At 43.1% G+C, this 17703-nt stretch overlaps 1 protein-coding gene across 32 annotated transcripts in view; it reads left to right on the forward strand.

Moving 5' to 3' along the window:
• Positions 1–17457, forward strand: part of ANKHD1 (ankyrin repeat and KH domain containing 1) — a 97386-nt gene extending 79929 nt beyond the window's left edge. For 8 of the 32 annotated variants that reach the window (XM_015876164.3, XM_015876166.3, XM_015876181.3 and 5 more), the window contains 10 exons: positions 1424–1570; positions 3031–3141; positions 4411–4560; positions 4865–6477; positions 10538–10732; positions 11785–12039; positions 12606–12781; positions 13559–13723; positions 16860–17033; positions 17237–17457. In XM_015876164.3, the coding sequence (XP_015731650.2) occupies positions 1424–1570; positions 3031–3141; positions 4411–4560; positions 4865–6477; positions 10538–10732; positions 11785–12039; positions 12606–12781; positions 13559–13723; positions 16860–17033; positions 17237–17380 (3130 nt within the window). In that variant the 3' untranslated portion in view covers positions 17381–17457. Of the gene's footprint in view, positions 1–1423; positions 1571–3030; positions 3142–4410; positions 4561–4864; positions 6478–10537; positions 10733–11784; positions 12040–12605; positions 12782–13558; positions 13724–14178; positions 15213–16859; positions 17034–17236 lie in introns of those variants that run through there. The other 24 variants (XM_085519337.1, XM_085519338.1, XM_015876172.3 and 21 more) reach the window with 21 other exon arrangements.
• Positions 17458–17703: the final 246 nt, after the last annotated feature.

The raw sequence follows: 17703 nt of genomic DNA on the forward strand, positions 1-17703 counted from the left end.
AAGAAATTTGCCTCTGCTAACTATTACTTACATGGAGATCAGATTCATACTACTTATGTTTTGTTGGTTTTTTTTTTTATCCCGTGCGTTAAAGGAGGTAAAGGGCTATAGGGGCTGATCTGCAAGACACATGGCTAACTTCAACAAGAATGCAGACCTGGCATCAAAAAGCACAGCAAGCAAGAGAGCTGTTGGCTAAGAGGGGGGAAGATAAGTTGGGCTCTCGGCTTTGTGGGTTTTTTTTTTTCCCCTCTCCAGAATTAAAATTGTCATCCATCATGGTTGTGAGGAAGGGGGAGGAGTTCCCTAAAATTCTTAAGAATGTCAGAAATAGGATTGTCTACATATCCTGTTTTAAGAATATAAACTGAGTTTTGCCTTAAGCCTCTCCTACAAATACCTTGGAATCCTTTAGAGTGCACTAACCATGTTAAACTCCTTAAATTGAAAAAGGGAGTGGTTCTTCTGTCAGATAGAAGTATCCCTAAAAATCAAGACAGTGTATAGATGAAAATTGGGCTGGTGTTTTTTTAATTTCTGCAGGTGCTCTTCTTGCAGTAGGCAATCTTTCTGAAAAGTTCCTAAATTTTCTCTTCCCAAATTTCTTTTCTCTTTCAGCATGGACTGGTTGATGACAGTGCTGTTATAGTTGAAGCATTTTCTAAATATGCCATAGATTTGTTATACCAAATCACTTTATAAGTCATTAACTTTAAGACTAGCCTTAAGTTGTAGGGATTGCCTCAGTTTCAGTGCTGGATGTGAACCTGAGCACCCAGAAATGCACTTTTTACATTCATGTAGATAAGTTAGCCTACAAGAGCTTACCTGTTCCTCTCTTTGTCTCTTTGCTATGGTTGCATTATTACAGGTTTTGCATATGCACTTTCATGTTGGCTTCGTTAGGAGTAAAATATCCTAAAATATGTGTGCCACGCAGTTTTACCAAGTCATAAAGTGGGGGGGACTGAGGGTAAGCAGAGTACTTAGCTATTACTTACCTGTTTACCTGGGATCTCTAAAAAGAGATGAAAAATAACATTTTCAAGTACCTCGTAAGAAAGAGACATTATTTATAAAAGTATTTTTTCTTAAAAGCCTATTACAAAGGAAAGTGCATAATTAGGGTCTAACTTAAATGGCTGTCTAACACTTATTATAAAGTATTTTATAGATTATGTCTTTAGTACTTCTAATATTACCTGATTTAGCTTAGCACTCCATTTTTTGAAGGAAGGCTGTGAACTAAAGTGTAGGAAATTATTTAGGTCAGCCAACAGTTCCTTCAAGTAGGGTGTAGGGGGGGGGAAAAAAAAAAAAGGATGAAAGCAATTCATGCTGCAAATTTTGAGGTCCAGAAATGAACACTCTTGTGCTGTCAGCTTTGTTCTGTAATTTGTAATTGGTATGTTTCTGTTCCCAGACTTGATGGTGAAGGTAATTCAAATTCGTTGTCAACTGCTTACAAGTCTGTTTCCCTGCCTCTGACCTCTCCAAATGTAAAGCTGAATCTGACCAGCCCAAAAAGAGGCCAGAAAAGAGAAGAAGGCTGGAAAGAAGTGGTTAGAAGGTAAAGAACTTAATTCTGTGTTTAGGAAGTGTTTCAACATTTTTACTTGTAAATTATATACAAATATCGAATCTCCATCATTTAGTTCATTTAGTTATTTAGTTCATTTAGTTATTCCACTGTAATAACTAAAAAAACAAAAAACAAACAAAAAAACAACCAACGTTATTTTGTCATGCAGTCCTGTGAAAACAAATTGCTGTCCTGATTTGTAGTAACCCCTCACTAATTTAGCATTACTATGCTATGGACATTTTATTTGGCATAAGGGTTTTCTGTTAATGTGTTGTCCTTGGAGTACAAGGAGAAGGGAACAAATGGCAGCACAAAAAAGCTCCTAGTGCAGATGATTGGTTGCAATAAAAGTAAAGTAGATGTTGGTAGAAGGCAGGTGAACGATCACTTAGTGGCTAAAGTTCATTGTATTTTGAGTGGTTACCCTGATTGCCAATTCCAATGAAAATATTGTGACCTTAATTCAGTATTGGAAAACCTTTAAATCAAATTGTAGTTCTGCAAAGCATTGTCCCTTTGAAAATGTTCTGATTTTTTAAATTTTTTTTTAAACTGTCTAGCTAATAATCATCTGTAATCATTATTGTGTCTACTACATTTAACTAGAAATAGTCATCTGGCTGACCTGTTTTGCTCCCTTTATTGAAAAGGAATGCAGCATGAACATACGGGTGTCCCATGTGTAGGTGTACTTTCAATGCCCTGCTGCTTTTCTGTTCTGCAAAGGTAGTAACTGTGTGTGCTCATTCTAGGGAATTTTAGGCTGTGTATGGAGGAAGCTACAAACTTTATAATAACTTTAAAAAAGGCATTTTCATCTGAAAACTTAAATGTATGAACCCATAGAGAGCTGGCTTAGTTTTCTGCCTTTTGTTGCATTTACTATATGGTTCCCTGTTGTGACATATCCTTGCTAAAGGTCTAGCCACAGACTGCCCTGCCACCTGGTGAGTCATGCAGGCATGGAACTGTTGCAGAGGCAGCTGACTGGTCCAGCACTGCGCTCAGAACCTGCCATTGACCCTGGAGCTGCTCCATCTCTGCTCCTGGGTCTCTTGAGTCTCATAGGCTCGATCTAATTGCTTTGTTGGGTGCTGTCTGTTGTTTATGTGGAGATGCTGGTGTTCTAGAAACAGCATCTAAAACCTGAGCTTTCCTAGTCCCTAGAGGATCAGGTCTTGTCACAAAGACTGTGTGCATAAAGTGCTTTGTATACGCATTTGCTATGGCCTGACTGATGGCAAAGCACTCATTCAGCCAAAGAGCTGTTTGGCAACTGTAGCTTTGTGTACAAAATGTCTGGGAGCTGCGTGCCTTCATCTCCTAAGTCTCTCCCAGTCTCTACAGCAGGATTTTTTCTCCTCCCCTCTCTCTGTGAGTATCCCAATGTGGCTAGAAGGGATCAGAGAAGTAACCAATGAAAACATCCCTTCTACCCTTGACAGGCAAGTAGGCAGAGTTTTGAAAGACCCTCCCCCTAGCAACACTCTGCAGCCAACACCAATTGAGCAATTTCAGCTGCAGAGAGGAGGGCGCTGCTGTTCAGGAGCAAAAAGGTACTGTTTGGGGTACTTCTCAAGGTAAAAACCACTGAGATTTGTGGGTAGGGAGGGAAGCGGCAGTGGGTGATGGGTGGGAGGGATCCTGGGTGCTGGGGCAAGCTCTTTTGGTGGAGGAATTTCTTGGTGGATGGTGGTGTTGGGGTTCCAAGTCGGCAGAGTTGAAAGGACACCAAAAGGACAGTAGGAGTCCTTGGTATAATGGGATTTCTTAAGTTAGGTGATGTTGGGAGCTTTGGAGGTAGCAACTGGGTTGTCTGGATTGAGCAAGGAGGCTCTGGGGTGGGTGGAAAGACAAGACCCAAAGCATGAAATTGCCTTGGAGTGAGAGCTTGGTGCATGATCTGAGTGCCTGAGAAACAATTTCCGGAGGATCAAGTTACTTGAAATTCTCAGAGTAGAATAGCTGGGTGAAGCTGACAGCCTTTTCAGGGGGTTCATCGTGATCTGTACAGTGTTCAGAGGTGCTTGAACTATGATAACTGTGGTTTCTGAAACCCCTTTGAATCCCCTCTAATTGTTCAGTGTAGAACTACTACTGCACATCACTAGTAAACTGGAAAGCGCTGTATGGGCTTGAGAGGTCCAGCCTTTACGGTCTCTGGGGACAGAGGTGGCCCAGAGAGACCTTGGCTGGGGTCTGGATGCAAGCATAGATTGTGTTCAAAGACTTTCCAGTGGTGTATGCCTGCACTGACCCACCAATACCATGTGAATCAGAAAAATTCTAAAATGACTTATTTCACTAAACATATGGGTTGCAGTGTTGTGGCCTAAAAGTGAGCCTGCTTCTGAAAAATCTGTCCTGCCTTCACAGTGGCTTCCAGCAGCTTACTGAATTGCAGAACTGCATGGTTTAGCAGTCTAATATCCACCGTTGTGTAGTGTCACCAGTTAAACTTTAAGATCTTTTGAAGCAGTGCTTCTTAAGTAAATTTAGGTCATAAGCTAAGCATTTGTCTTTCAAGATACACACACAAGATAAAATTGGAAAATGTTTCTGATGCAGTACATGAGGCACGTTTGTGATACAGCAGTGGTGGTAGAAATGCTTCTGAAGAATCCTTGTCAGGTGCTGAAGATGATAAATAATCTGAGTTGGTGATTTTTAGAGAGGCTCCAAAGGGTGAACAAAATATCAGCAGAAAACCACTTGCTACCCTGAAACATATGTATATTGCTTCAGCTACATGTGAGACAGTGAGGCATTTTTAATGTGCTTCAAGTTTAAATACATTTGACAGATTTGTGATCTTTGTGATATAGGTCAAAGAAATTATCTGTCCCAGCTTCTGTTGTGTCTAGAATAATGGGAAGAGGTGGGTGCAACATCACAGCAATTCAAGATGTCACCGGTGCCCATATTGACGTTGATAAACAAAAAGATAAGAATGGAGAAAGAATGATCACTATAAGGTACAGTTTTTAGAAATGAAACTCTTAACTCAGAAATGTCATTTATCAAGAACTTGTCTTTGCTTTTTAAAACAGGACATACTTAGTATCTTGGTTTATAAAATATAACTTTTATTACTACTGCCAAGATACGCTGATGTTCTGCTTTTTCAAAGTTATTTCTTGACTATGGCTATCTTAAGGATTAACTTAATGGAGCAAAACTATGGTAGACTTGTAGATCAATATCAAGTTGGGGCTACAGAATCTTGCACAAAATGGGGTTTCCCTTCATTGAAGGTAAATATATTTGTATCTAATCTAGGGGTGGTATGGAGTCAACACGATACGCAGTGCAACTCATCAATGCCCTTATTCAAGATCCTGCCAAGGAACTGGAAGACTTGATTCCTAAAACTCATATAAGAACACCTGCTTCGAGTAACAAATCAATCCATGCAAACTTCTCGTCTGGAGTTAGTACTGCATCTGCTTCAAACAAAAACTCCTTTCCTCTTGGAGCACCACCTCTCGTCACATCGCAGTCATCGACTCTATCTACTTTCCAGCCTACTAACAAATTAAACAAGAATGTCCCAGCAAATGTGCGCTCATCTTTTCCAGTGTCTCTTCCTCTAGCTTATTCTCATCCTCATTTTGCCTTGCTGGCAGCCCAAACTATGCAACAGATCCGGCACCCTCGCTTACCTATGGCCCAATTTGGAGGAACCTTTTCACCTTCACCAAACACTTGGGGACCATTCCCAGTGAGACCAGTTAACCCTGGCAGCACAAACAGCTCTCCAAAGCATAATAGTTCAAGTCGTGTAGGTAGTCAGAATGGAAATATTTTGCAGGCAGAGTCTCCCGGATTAGCTACTTCTAGTCCCATTACTGTCTCTTCAGTAGTTGCTTCCACCCAGCCGCTATGTGCAACAAGTAATCGGACTCCCTCTTCAGTTAGAAAGCAGTTGTTTGCCTGTGTTCCGAAGACTAGTGCTGCAGCAACAGCAATCTCAACTGTGACAAACACGTGTAGCACTCTGCCTTCAGCTTCCTCTGCGCCCCCAAACAATGGGCAAGTTCCTGCAGCATTTCTGCCCTCTACTGCTCCACAAACGCAGCATTCTGCACTTAAAGCAGACTCTTTCTCAGCTGCCTCAGCACCCAAGGAGAAAGTGTCGACACCAGACCAGCCTGTTGGAAATACATGCACACCATCTTCCGCTGCAGGTAGTTCCAGTATGTCAGCTAGCAGCAATTCAGGAGTCACTGAAGCTCACCCATCTAGCAGCCCTGCACCTCTAACAAACACCCAAGATGAAATACTACCAGCCAGCATGTCTGAAATGAGCCCTTCTATGTCAATGCCTGTTTCTTCCAGCTCAGAACCTACTCCTTTACGCTTAGCATCACCCAGGTCGGTTGTTGCAGATAATCAGGACAACAGTAACTTACCTCAAGTAGCTGTACCAGCACCTCGAGTTACTCACAGGATGCAGTCCAGAGGTTCTTTCTATTCAGTGGTACCAAATGCAAACCTACATCAAGATCCTCAGTCTATTTTTGTTACAAATCAAGTTCCTTTAACGCCTTCTCAAGGTCCACCTGCTGCGGTGCAGCTTTCATCAGCCATGAACGTCATGAATGGTTCTCAGATGCACATTAACCCAGCAAATAAATCATTGCCTCCTACCTTTGGGCCAGCAACTCTCTTCAATCACTTCAGTAGTCTTTTTGATAGCAACCAGGTGCCCTCTAACCAAGGGTGGGGAGACTGTCCGCTTTCCACCCGAGCAGCAGCTGACCCATCTTTTGCTGTTCAGTCTACCTTTCTGAATAACTCTGTGCTAGGACATGTGGAGAACGCGCATCCTGATAACTCCAAGGCTCCTGGTTTCAGGCCACCTTCGCAGCGGGTTTCTACTAGTCCTGTAGGTAAGTAATTAAGATCATGCACTGAACAGATTTTTTTTTCTACAACGCTTCTGTTATTTGAGATTGTTCGAGAAATAGTTTACAAATTATGGTTATGGAACACTAAATGATGACCTATTTTTGTCGATTTCTTTTTTGTCCAGCTCTTCTCGGGTATTAGTTGTTGGGAAAGTGATAGACCTTGTGTTGTTTTCCCTAAGAGGGAGGAATGTGTTTCTCTATTTGTAGAATTTAGAGTAGCTTTGATTTTTAGCTTTTGATTTGGAGTGTAGCATGTTGTTAGGTGGTACTAAAACTGAAACAGGCCAGAACTTTCAACAGATTCAACCTAGCAGCAGGAGTGACAGCGTGTAGTTGTTGAATGTTTTCACTGTATGAGATTCCAGATGGACTACTAGAGAATACAATATTACTTGATCCTGTAGGCCCAAGGGTGATTTCACTGAGCCTTTCTAGGATTTTGATAAGCTTATGTGCTCTGGGAAACTGGTGTGCTTCTGCATGGCTGTTATTAAGAAGCTGCTGTTGTTCAGCTGTTATGTATAGTAGTTAGAGCATAGAAGTTTTTAATTGAAGTGGGCTAGAAACACAGTGAACTCTCTGCCCTGCTGCGCTCTGCCTAGTAGATTATTATCATTTTAGCGATGATGATGCAGGTGCCTGGCTCCAATCATTTGGCTGGAAGAAACTCTCAAGAGGTCCCCAGTGTTACTCCTTTTCTTCTTGCAGAAGTGTATTTATGGAGCCTTGAAGATGGATAGCTGGAGAAGTTTACTTTAAAGTAGTCTTCCACAACACGTGGTAGTGTTAGATGATTCAGCATATGTTTCAGGACTTGAATGCTGAATTTGGACACTTCAACGGTTTGACTTTGACTTTCAGACTAAAGGAGAAGGGGGCATTAGAAAGATGTGGTGAGAAAAAGGGTTTTTAGTATTCCCATTCATTCAGTGAATTTAAAAACATTTAGGGTTTCTGAAAACCAGATCATCTCTCTCAGACCAGGTTTAACCACCATCAAGATACTTCTTTTGACTGTAGTATTCTCAAGTGTTTAATTTGAGCTGCGTAACTGCACTGCGAAGCACATGAACACCCAGACTTTTTATACCATATCCATTCCCAGTGCAGTAAGCAGAACTAGTTGTAACTGAGACTTCGGGGGGGTCAGGTAACTTGGCCTTGTTCATCAGATGCCTGCCGACAGAAGAGCTGGCAGACCCTCCTCAGTAGACTCCATAAACTGGCTCATTGGAATACCTTGTTCTGGGGAAGAAAGGTTATGCCAAATTCTGAGTGATAGTGGTTAACTGATTCGTCGGGTTCTCTACTGCCTCACAATGTCATTCTTATTAATGCTTTTGATCACCCTTATTTCAGAATCTGCATTTTTTTTCTGTCATACAGAAGGAGAAGGGATTTGTGGGAGCTGAAGGAGAAGGGGGTGTTTGAAAGGTGTGACAGTGAGGAAAGAAGTGAGAGTGGGAGGCTGAGGACCTCTCCAACACCTTGACCCTTACCCAAGAAGCGTGGTTCTCCAGTCTGTCTGCCCCTTCTCTCAGTGGGGTTTTACAGATGAATAGGCCTTTCCAGTAGCCTCAGCTGTTGAGGTGGGGTGAATTGGAACTTAAGTTTTAGTGGCAGGTATTGTGTGATTTCAATGAGTGCTTGTGTGTGCTTTAGCCGCAAGCAGTGTTATGGCCACAGAACATTGGGCCTTGCTTGGTAATTCAGTATGCCTTTATATGTTCAGAGTGGATAGTAATGGTCATAAAAACAGATACAGTCCTCTAATCTCCGGCTGTGACTCTACACTTGATGGAGCAGAGGTTTCTTTTATGACTGTCTTGTACAGCTGGGCTGTAGGAAATCTTTCTGCAGATCAGCATCTCATAGCAATGGCCTCTAAGCTGTTGTGGTAAAAATGTAGTCTAATCTGATTACACACCACAGCAGCTTTTTCTTAATTGTTTCTTTAATGTAGAGTTTCTGTACTCTATTCTTAGGTAAGTGCTATTGCAACTTGGGTTGTCTCTGATGGACCAGTTTGTTTGAGGCTCAGATACCTGTACACACATCCTTACTGTTTGTGGATCTGTTTTGTGAATGGCCTTTTGTCCCATGTATGCCTTCAGCTCTCAGATTGATTTTTGGGTGGTCAGAAGTCTGCTTTTTCCTCTGCATTTTAAAGAAGGGGTTTGAGAATTTGTGTTAAAAGTTACTGCAAAGTTGATATAAGCCATTTGAAAAAGGTAAGATAAAAATAGAAAATGTTCTTAACAAATTGAAAAGTCACTACTCTGAATTTGTGCATCTTTGACTGTCACACTTCCTTCTACCTGTTAAAAATACGGAGCACTGCTGAAACTGCCGTAGTAGTAGTGTCATCACACCTGGAAAGCTGTGCCCCCATCCTACCAAGCGCTCACAGCATCTTACCTCTGCAGAAGAAATGTTTTTGTCATAATCTGTACCTTGCTCTGTTTAGGAAATTAGCAATTCCCATGGGCCTCAGCTCCATTACCCCTTCTGCACAAGGTGTGGAGTTCTTGAAACTCATCTTCAGTGGTTGCCAGCCAGATGGAAGCTAGTCTTTGATATGCAATGGCATCCATGGCCATAGAGGCTTTCTGACTGCTTCGGATGTACTGTCATACACGGAGAGATAGCAGGAGCATCCCATCCCAGTAGCTTGGTGGCAGGTGTGTGGGAGGGGCCCTTGGCTAGAGATGCCGCAGTCCGTTTCTGGCAAGGAGTGTTCTGGAGGAGACCCAGTGCCCTAGGAGGGAATGGTCCAGGCACAGTGTGTGTGCCAGCAGCCTGCACAGGCCTTGGCAGTGTCCTCACAGTTGTGCACTCTAGGCTGTAGTTGTTTGTGGCACAGCAGGGGCTCATTCTAATCACTCCATATTCTGGTGGTGGTGTGATTTGCCTTTGCATTTCTCCTTCTCTGTAACAGAGACTTTAAATAAATCTTTTGGGCAGGGCTAGTGCTAAAATCACTACCTCCAAAAGCAGCGAGCCTTTTCTGTTAATGTGAGCAGGTTGGATCTGCTACTTCTGGAGGCAGTAAATTGAGGTCATTTGGTTGATATGTTTTTCTGCTTCATTTAATAATGTGAAAAAGCATGGCTTTCAGTAATGTATCCAGGAGATGAAAGGTGCATCTTTAGTTTATGACCTAAGCCGTTGCCTGTCACCAGTGCTGCTTTCAGACTTCCAGCGTGTAAGCAGGGATGCTGTTTCAACCTCGCTCTGTGACAACACAGACTGGTCCTGGTTGTGGTCATCTGGAAATGTTTAAATGGTATTGAAACTAGTCTTCTTCAATAGACCCTTGAAACTAAACCCAGAACAGGGATAAACACATGGCCATGCCTGCTTCTGCTTTTATTTATTTTTTTTCTTTTTTCTTTCTGGTAACAGTGTGCGGTAACTACTTTTTTTACTTTTTTTATTTTGGAAAAGTGCTTAAGAGCTTGGACTTATTCATGAACTGTAATTTCTCTTGCTAATTCATTTTTGGGGACTTTAAACTCCATCTTTTCTCTCCTCTCATGCATTTCCGTAGAAAGTAGCCCCTCTTTTTTCTCTCTGTTTCCTTGGAGGCAATGTGTTCTGACTGACCTGTATTTGAATGTACCTAGATGGCAGAACTATGCTGCAGTGAGACTTCCTTAGTGCTTGATTCCCTTGGGGCTTTCACAGAACCCTGTGTTCCTATTTGACTAGTGGCACTTGGTAAAGAAAGGCTTTTGCCACCACCCAGTTTTCCTCTTGTAGCCTCAGTTTCAATTCCTTGCAGTGACTGAAGAGATTTATTTTTTTTTTAAACAAACAAACGAACAAAAACTTGAGGCAAAAGCAGAGATCATACAGAAATGCTTTCTGTTGGTTTCTGTCTGCAGGAGAATTGTGCACCTGTAAAATGATCTTAGGGTATGCAGATACCCCTGAAAGTGATGAGATGCTTTAATTAAGTATATTGAAGCACAAGCTCTCTCTGGTGCTTTGAAGCAAGTTCCCGAAGAGTATTTAATGAAATTTATGTTTATTTCAGGCTTACCCTCTCTAGATCCATCCAACAGCTCTACAACTTCTTCTTCAGGTCCTTTGACAGGCTTTTCAGCAAACATGCAAGGAGCACGGGTTTACCTTCAAGGGCCAGCGCCTGTTGGGACTCCCAGCTTTAACAGACAGCATTTTTCACCACATCCTTGGACAAGCGCAACAAATTCATGTAGGAACTTCATGGGTCTGTCTTAGTTAACTGTAAATTCTTAGCTATTGTCTTCAGTAGATTTGTAACTTGAGGGGAAATTAGACAGTTAAGAACACAGTGCTTTCCAATTGTGTTTAGCAGTTGTGAGGTTGCCATGCCAATCCCACTTTACTATTTTGTTTCTTAACAAGTAAAATGCCACTAGTCCTGGTAACGTTTCCAAAGGCTATTTGGGAAAAAAATTGGTTCGGTAGGTTCTAAAAGGAGGAGGCATGAAGTTGTGGGGGAGTGGGAGTGTTAACAATTCCCCTCTAAACAAATGTAATGTTAGGGGAACATGTTATATTTATCATTGTTTGAAGTTATAATTCCTTTTTGTTTTTATTATTTAAGTTGGTATTCTGGAATTTACTTGTTAGTCAAAATATCCCAATATCTTAATGCATCATCCAGGGTGACAGAATGGTTTCCAACTAATGGGAAGAACATGGAAGTAGCTTTACAGAAAATATGGGTCTTGGATATTGAGTCTAAAATGAAGAGACTTTTCATGTCACTGCATGCAGCTTCATTGCAACTCTGAGCTTAAGAAACGAAATGTTTAAATGAGCGCTCAAAACAAGCTGGATTTCGCAGAAACAGTGACGCCTCTGAAGTTGGTGCAAGTTGTGCTCTTATGTTACACATTTGGCTTTGAGAAGCTGTCTTTTAATTTCTCTTCTGCTGGAGGTGGTAGATACCAAAACCAGGCTGCTTTGATATTTATGGTATCTTGGCTGATTTTTCATATCTTCCTGAAACTCTTCCATGTTTCTTATTCTTTCTTGTAGTTATTTTAGGTGTACTACTATGTCATGAGACTATCACAGATGTGGCGGCTGAAAGCATTTGTGTTAATGTTCATTACAGAGTTAAACAGAAGTTCTGTGAAAGATTGAAGGATACTTTGAATGAAAAAAAGCCAATAAAAACCTTTTTATCATTTGCCTTGAGATAACACTGGAGGGATAGAAAGGGTAGTGTTTACTATCACTAACTTCTGTGTTTTTTGTGTGGGATTAAGCAAAATAAATTCTTTTTTTCAGCAGGTGAATCTCCTATTCCATCAGTTTCCTCAGGATCATCTTCACCCCTTTCAGCTGCTTCTGCACCTTCTAACTTGAGCCAGCCAAAAACGGGTAACACGAATCAAGATCGAAAGGTACCCCCCCCTATTGGGACAGAAAGACTTGCTAGAATTCGACAGGGAGGATCTGTCACTCCTACGCCCTTAGGAACCAACTTTACAGCTCCAGTTGGTCATAGTGGTATTTGGTCATTTGGAGTTAACAGCGTATCTGGTGAGTCTATTTTTCACAGTCTGGAATAGCTTGAAGAAATTTGTGGGGCCTTTTGAAAATAGTACATTTGAAAAGGAAGTTGGAGAGGGAAAGAGGGAGGTGGATATAATGTACCTTAGTAGGAAAACTAGTATCATATGCTGTAATTTTCAGGGAGATCATCAATGCAAATATTGTGATTTTTGCTCCTAACAGAGATGATTCTCACTCAGTCTGGATCATCTGTATGAGGACACTTGTAAACCCTGAAAAAGATTTCAAAAATGTTATATAAAAGTCTATTGAGAATTGTAACCATAAACAACTTTTACTTACTAAGAGTGTCTGTCTCTGGGTCTGAACCTTGGCACTGAAGAGTAATTGCCTTCCTCCAGGTTTTTCAGCTTGCTGTTTGCAGACCCTTTAAAAGCTGTGTTGCAGCTAATGCATCCAGAAATGTATAGTTGTGAATGCTGATTTTACATTGTTCCTTTGGATTTGTGGAGATGCATGCAGCTGTACACACTCAAGCTCTAGAGTATCTTTAGTCCAATCTAATAGTTCATTTTCAATCTTGTTCTTTCCAGAAGGCTTGTCAGGTTGGTCTCAGCCTGTAATGGGAAACCATCCAATGCATCAGCAGGTGTCAGACCCAGGCACGTTTTCTCAGCATCAGCCAATGGAGAGAGATGATTCTGGAATAGTGGCTCCCTCAAACATTTTCCATCAACCTATGCCAAACAGTTTTGTGGATTTTTCTAAAGTAAGTCATAGAGGGATGAATTTGGGCTGTTGAATGACAAATGACTTTTTAATTGGAAGGATAATTTGGGCAGTCTAAGCCTAATAGATTGGGTTTGTGATGCTTCTTTTCTGTGATTGGTTTGGAAAATAACTGGAAAAAAATGGGTAATGTAGGAATTTCACTTGTACTAGTAGACATAGGAGTCTGTAGCATTGATGCTGAGAGACAGACTTACTCTGTGTGCAAACGTATTTTCTGTTTTGTCTGTTTACACTGTATGTCTGTGCCTCTTTTACCATTTCTTGCTGTAATATGTAAATCTACTTTCATCCTAGTACAGTCTTACTGACTAGAAGTATGCTCAAGCCCAGAGGCACGCTTAAACAAAACCAGAACTTGCAGATGTTCTCCTGTCTAGGCACTGGATGCCTCCATCAATCTTTAGTTTCCTTTTTCAGAGACCCAGTCACCTGGAAACAATAGTGTAAGGCTGGCTGAGCTCCAGAGCCTCATTAAAGGTAGAAACCATGTTTGTGAGTGCCATGGGCCTTTCTTAAGAAAGTGACAGGATGAGAAAAACTCTTGCAAGTCTGCCCTTTGTGTATTAACACTGGAAAATAGCTGGAGGCAGACCAGCATAGCCACGTCATAATCAGCTCAGCCTCTGCTGGAGAACTGTCCGGTGCTATGTGCTTGATAGTGAAACCGCTTTTGCAGTGTGTTTCAGAAGTAGCTGTAGTGTGGCTATCTTTGCTACTAGTAACTGGTTCCCTGGTGCTTGTTTTTTCCTTTCAGGGCCTACCGATTTCCATGTATGGTGGCACTCTCATCCCCTCACACCCTCAGCTAGCGGATGGCCCAGGAGGCCCTCTCTTTAATGGGCTTCATACTCCAGATCCAGCCTGGAATCCCATGATCAAAGTTGTCCAAAATTCAACAGAATGTACTGATGCTCAGCAGGTAGCGTGGTTGCATTTTTCTGTCTTTGCTTGTGCTTCTGTGGGTCTTTTTATGGTGTTACGCTTTGTTTGGATTATTTTTTTTTTAAGCTAAATGTCTTTTTTTTTCCTAGTTCTTTGATGCTAGAGTCGAGATTGTGTGATTTTTGTGTTTATTAATACATATAGCAGTATCAGTGTGGAAACTTTCAGGTAAAACAGTGAGAATTTCAAGAATGTTCAACTGTTCAACAGGGTATCAGCTCTCTGTGTAAGAGGTAGGGTTTACACCCGTGCTTCTTATCTTGCAGGTTGTCAGTCAAAACCAGGCCAGAGCTGAAGACAGCTCCCAGTGTTTGGACAGTCTTGTTATATTTTAGGGGAAGCCTTAAGCTTGCCCTCTAGTGGTTAAATTCTCTGTTAAAAAAAGCTTTATTTGTTTTCATAATAGACTTGTCTTTCTATTTCTTGCTATAGATTTGGCCTGGCACCTGGGCACCTCACATTGGAAACATGCATCTCAAGTACGTCAACTGATTTAAGGGGGTCTATCCTTTTTTAGCCTTGTTTGGGAAACCTTATGATTTGAAGAACCCTGGGGATTTTTTTTTTAATGTGCCTAACTAAGCAATTTTTTGTGGGCTATGAAACAGTGAAAACTTGATTGCCCATTGCATAAGAACAAATTGATTTACTTATACAATTGATTCTGTTCTCCAGTTAGTTTAGCCATTCTGAACTTAAAAATCAGATAAAATTGATGCTTTTGGCTAAACTACTAAATGCTATTGGTATGCAGGAGAGAACTAGATAATTACATGATTACAGCCTGCTAGGGTGGTAAATACGTGTATAATTGTTTACATACTTAAAAGGAAAATCTGAGTAAATTTCATGTTTTATATTGGCTCTACTTTCTGTAGCCTGTATTAATGTGAAATATTTACCTGAATATTCAATAAAAGCTGAACAGTATTTATAGGTTGTGTGTGAGAATTTCGGAGAGGATGTATGTTGTCATTGGTAGCTGCCATGCTCAGCAATGCATCTTTTCAGAGTCACATCATTAGCATGTATTTGTAGTCAGGGTTTGGGGAAAGAGGGGAAGGCTTTTGATATGCAGTTGTTTGCGATGCAGAGTTTGCTGGGTCCTTCCCCTGCCAGTTGTGGTGATTTAGGGTATGGTACTTTTCTTTCTCTTTTTTTTCTTCTTTGTGAACATGGTCATGCGCTTTTCTGGGTTAGTTTTATTTCTTTCTAGTGCTCTTTTTCCAGGTGTGTTGCCCGAGGTGTTGTTCAGGGACTGACTTGATACCTTGGCAACCAACGTATATCAGTATAACAGCCAAAAGAGAGGATTCAGTGATAATTTGCATGGAGTGAACGCTTGAAATAATGTATTAGTGTCTGTTCTCTGTTCCAGTTACTCCTGAGTGTTCAGGAATATTAAAAAATATGAAGTGCACAAGTAGTATCTGAGTATGATAGGCAAATAAACATCAGAAACAACACTGGATGTGTTCAGATGTTCTGTCTAGTATTCAAGAAGGAAATGATCTTACTGCCACCCTGATAACACAGATCTAAAAGGAGAAATGATTGTGTTGTTGATAATTGTATTAAAAGCTGATGGTGAAGGAAGAAATGGCATTCTAGTGCAATAGCTTTTGTGCTGACTTAGCTGTCTGTTCTTGGGGCCTCCTTCTTGCATTAGTGAAGAGCTCTGCTGTAGGCATTGTCGTTATCTTCTACTGGCCATCAGACACTGTGCAAGAGAAGGCAAAAGAGGAAGGCTGCCCAGACTGTCAGTGATGCGTGTGGTGGTGAGGGGCAGTGTGATGACAGGGAGCTGTCTGTCCCCAGCCTGTACACTGCTGAGGTGAAGGGCCCCTTGGGGCTGCTGCCCTGCTGGCCTCAGCTGCGTGGCTGTGATGTGCACAGCTACCTGCTCCTGGACAAAAGTTGGGCTTTGTCTTGAACAGGAGCAGTGCCCTCAGTGGCTGTGTCCTTGCCTGCTGTGGGCTATCCCGAGCTGGTCCCGGTCAGCCTTCAGTGCTCCCAGGTGGCTCTGCCTCTCTGCCTCACAGCATGGCTCCAGGTGGCGCAGTGATGCTGTGGGAGCGCCCTGGTCATGCCTAGCCAAGCCTCTATCCATAGCTAGAGTGGAACAGGAAGCCTAATGTTTTATTACTAAGAAGGCTGTAGCTGCTGCCTAGGCCATCACTGCCATCGTGCTGCCTGTGGGAGCAGTAAGAGACCTTGTCTGGCATTTGGGGGTTGTATTGCTGGGGAACGGTTTCCAGCAGAGAGCTCTGCTCCCAGGCAGGGACAAGTTGTACTCTGGCACCCTGACTTGCTGGAGCAGCACAGGATGGCAGCATAAAAGCTGCTCAGTCCTGAGAATTTCAGCCCCAAGAGCAGGAGGTGGTTGGTACAGCTGTCACCTGGGGTACCTGAGTTGTGCCCTATTAACTGTCATCCAATTCCCCCCCACAAAATAAAAAAAAAAAAAAAAAGAAAAACCCTCGTAGCTGTCAAGCAGGCCCTTTTCTGAACAGAAGCCTGGTGCTAGTCCCTGTGCTAGCCATGTTTCAGTTGAGTGGCAGGTACTCATCCTGTGGGCACTGGCTCCACCACTGTTTGCTATCAGTAAGCTTGTTTTAGAACCACCATGAGTGCTGGGTCTGAAGCAGAGAGGGCTGCAGTGGGTGCCTTTGTGGGTTATGCAGTGCCACTGTCCTGCTGCTCCTGTGCGGGAGCTCTTGGGATGCAGGATGCAAAAGCATCCTGGTGCAGAAGCCTGGGCAAAATCCTGAAGCACTGTTGGCAACACAGGGTGGACTGGGAGCCACTCCAACCTGAGCCTGGCCTCCACTGTGTGGGCTGCCGTAGGGAACTGAGTGTGAGGCTGCTTTCTGCCCCCACCTGTCCTGCTTTCTGTGCCTCCAGGGGGAAGGAACAGTGTGGGCAGTGGCTGCTGAACAGGATGAACAGTCTACTGCCAGCAGGAAATTTCACCATTGCTCCAAACTCAGCTGTGGCTCTCAGCATAGCTAAGTGCTACCCCTGAGTGCACTGGGCTCAGGACAGAACTGTTGTACACAGGAAAGGGGGCTGCCAGGGGACATCAGTGCCTGACAGCTCCCTGCTTTTGGCAGGTACCCGCATCATTTACGACCGCAAGTTCCTGCTGGAGTGCAAGAATTCACCCGGGGCCAGGACCCTTCCCTGCTGCCTGCCCCAGATCCCAGATGTCACCTCCCTGGCCCAGTCCAGCCTCGTCAAGCTGGAGGAGCTCAAGGAGCAGAATGAGAGTGAAGAAGCTATGCCAGGTGAGCAGCCCAGGTGGTGCAGCCCCTGCCTAAGCGAGGACCAGGCTAACAGTGCCTGGGGCACAGGGCTCCTGCCTGGCCACAAGAGCAAGGGGGGGAAGATTGCAGCTCAGCCTTGGGCTGTGTACCAGCCACTTGCCTGCATGTTCCCCTTGAAGGAGCCTGAACCTAACCCATGTCTGTGTCCCTCCATACCCTTGCAGATTAAGACCAGTTTGAGATGGACATCTGAGTTTCCAGCTTCCTGTCTCCAGGCCGTGGCTGGGCCTGTTCCTGGGCCTTGTGGAGGTGCTGGCACCGTGACCAGCTGGCTGCAGCCCTCTCTGATGCTGGGGATGGATGTGTGACACCTCAGGCTCTAGCACAACTGCCTGGTGCAACTGCCTAGGAGCTCATGCTTGATTAATAAACACCATGAAACCCCTTTGCTGAACTGGTGGATCTCTCCTTTGGTCCTCAGTGCACCAGGGAGGGAGGCTTACAGAATCCGAACAGCAGAGGTACCTCCCTCCTGCAAAGGAGATCTTGAACATGAATGTCGGAACTCAGGGTTATGCCAGCAACTGCTCAAAGTACTTCAGAAGCGCAGGCTTACATCTGGGGACAGCCTGTTGTAAACACCCAGCTGGTGCTGCCACTCATCTCCCACCTTGTCCCAGCTGTGTCCTGA

Source organism: Coturnix japonica, chromosome 18 (genome assembly GCF_054131305.1).
Source record: "Coturnix japonica strain WE chromosome 18, WE-NBRP24, whole genome shotgun sequence".
NCBI lineage: Eukaryota > Metazoa > Chordata > Aves > Galliformes > Phasianidae > Coturnix > Coturnix japonica.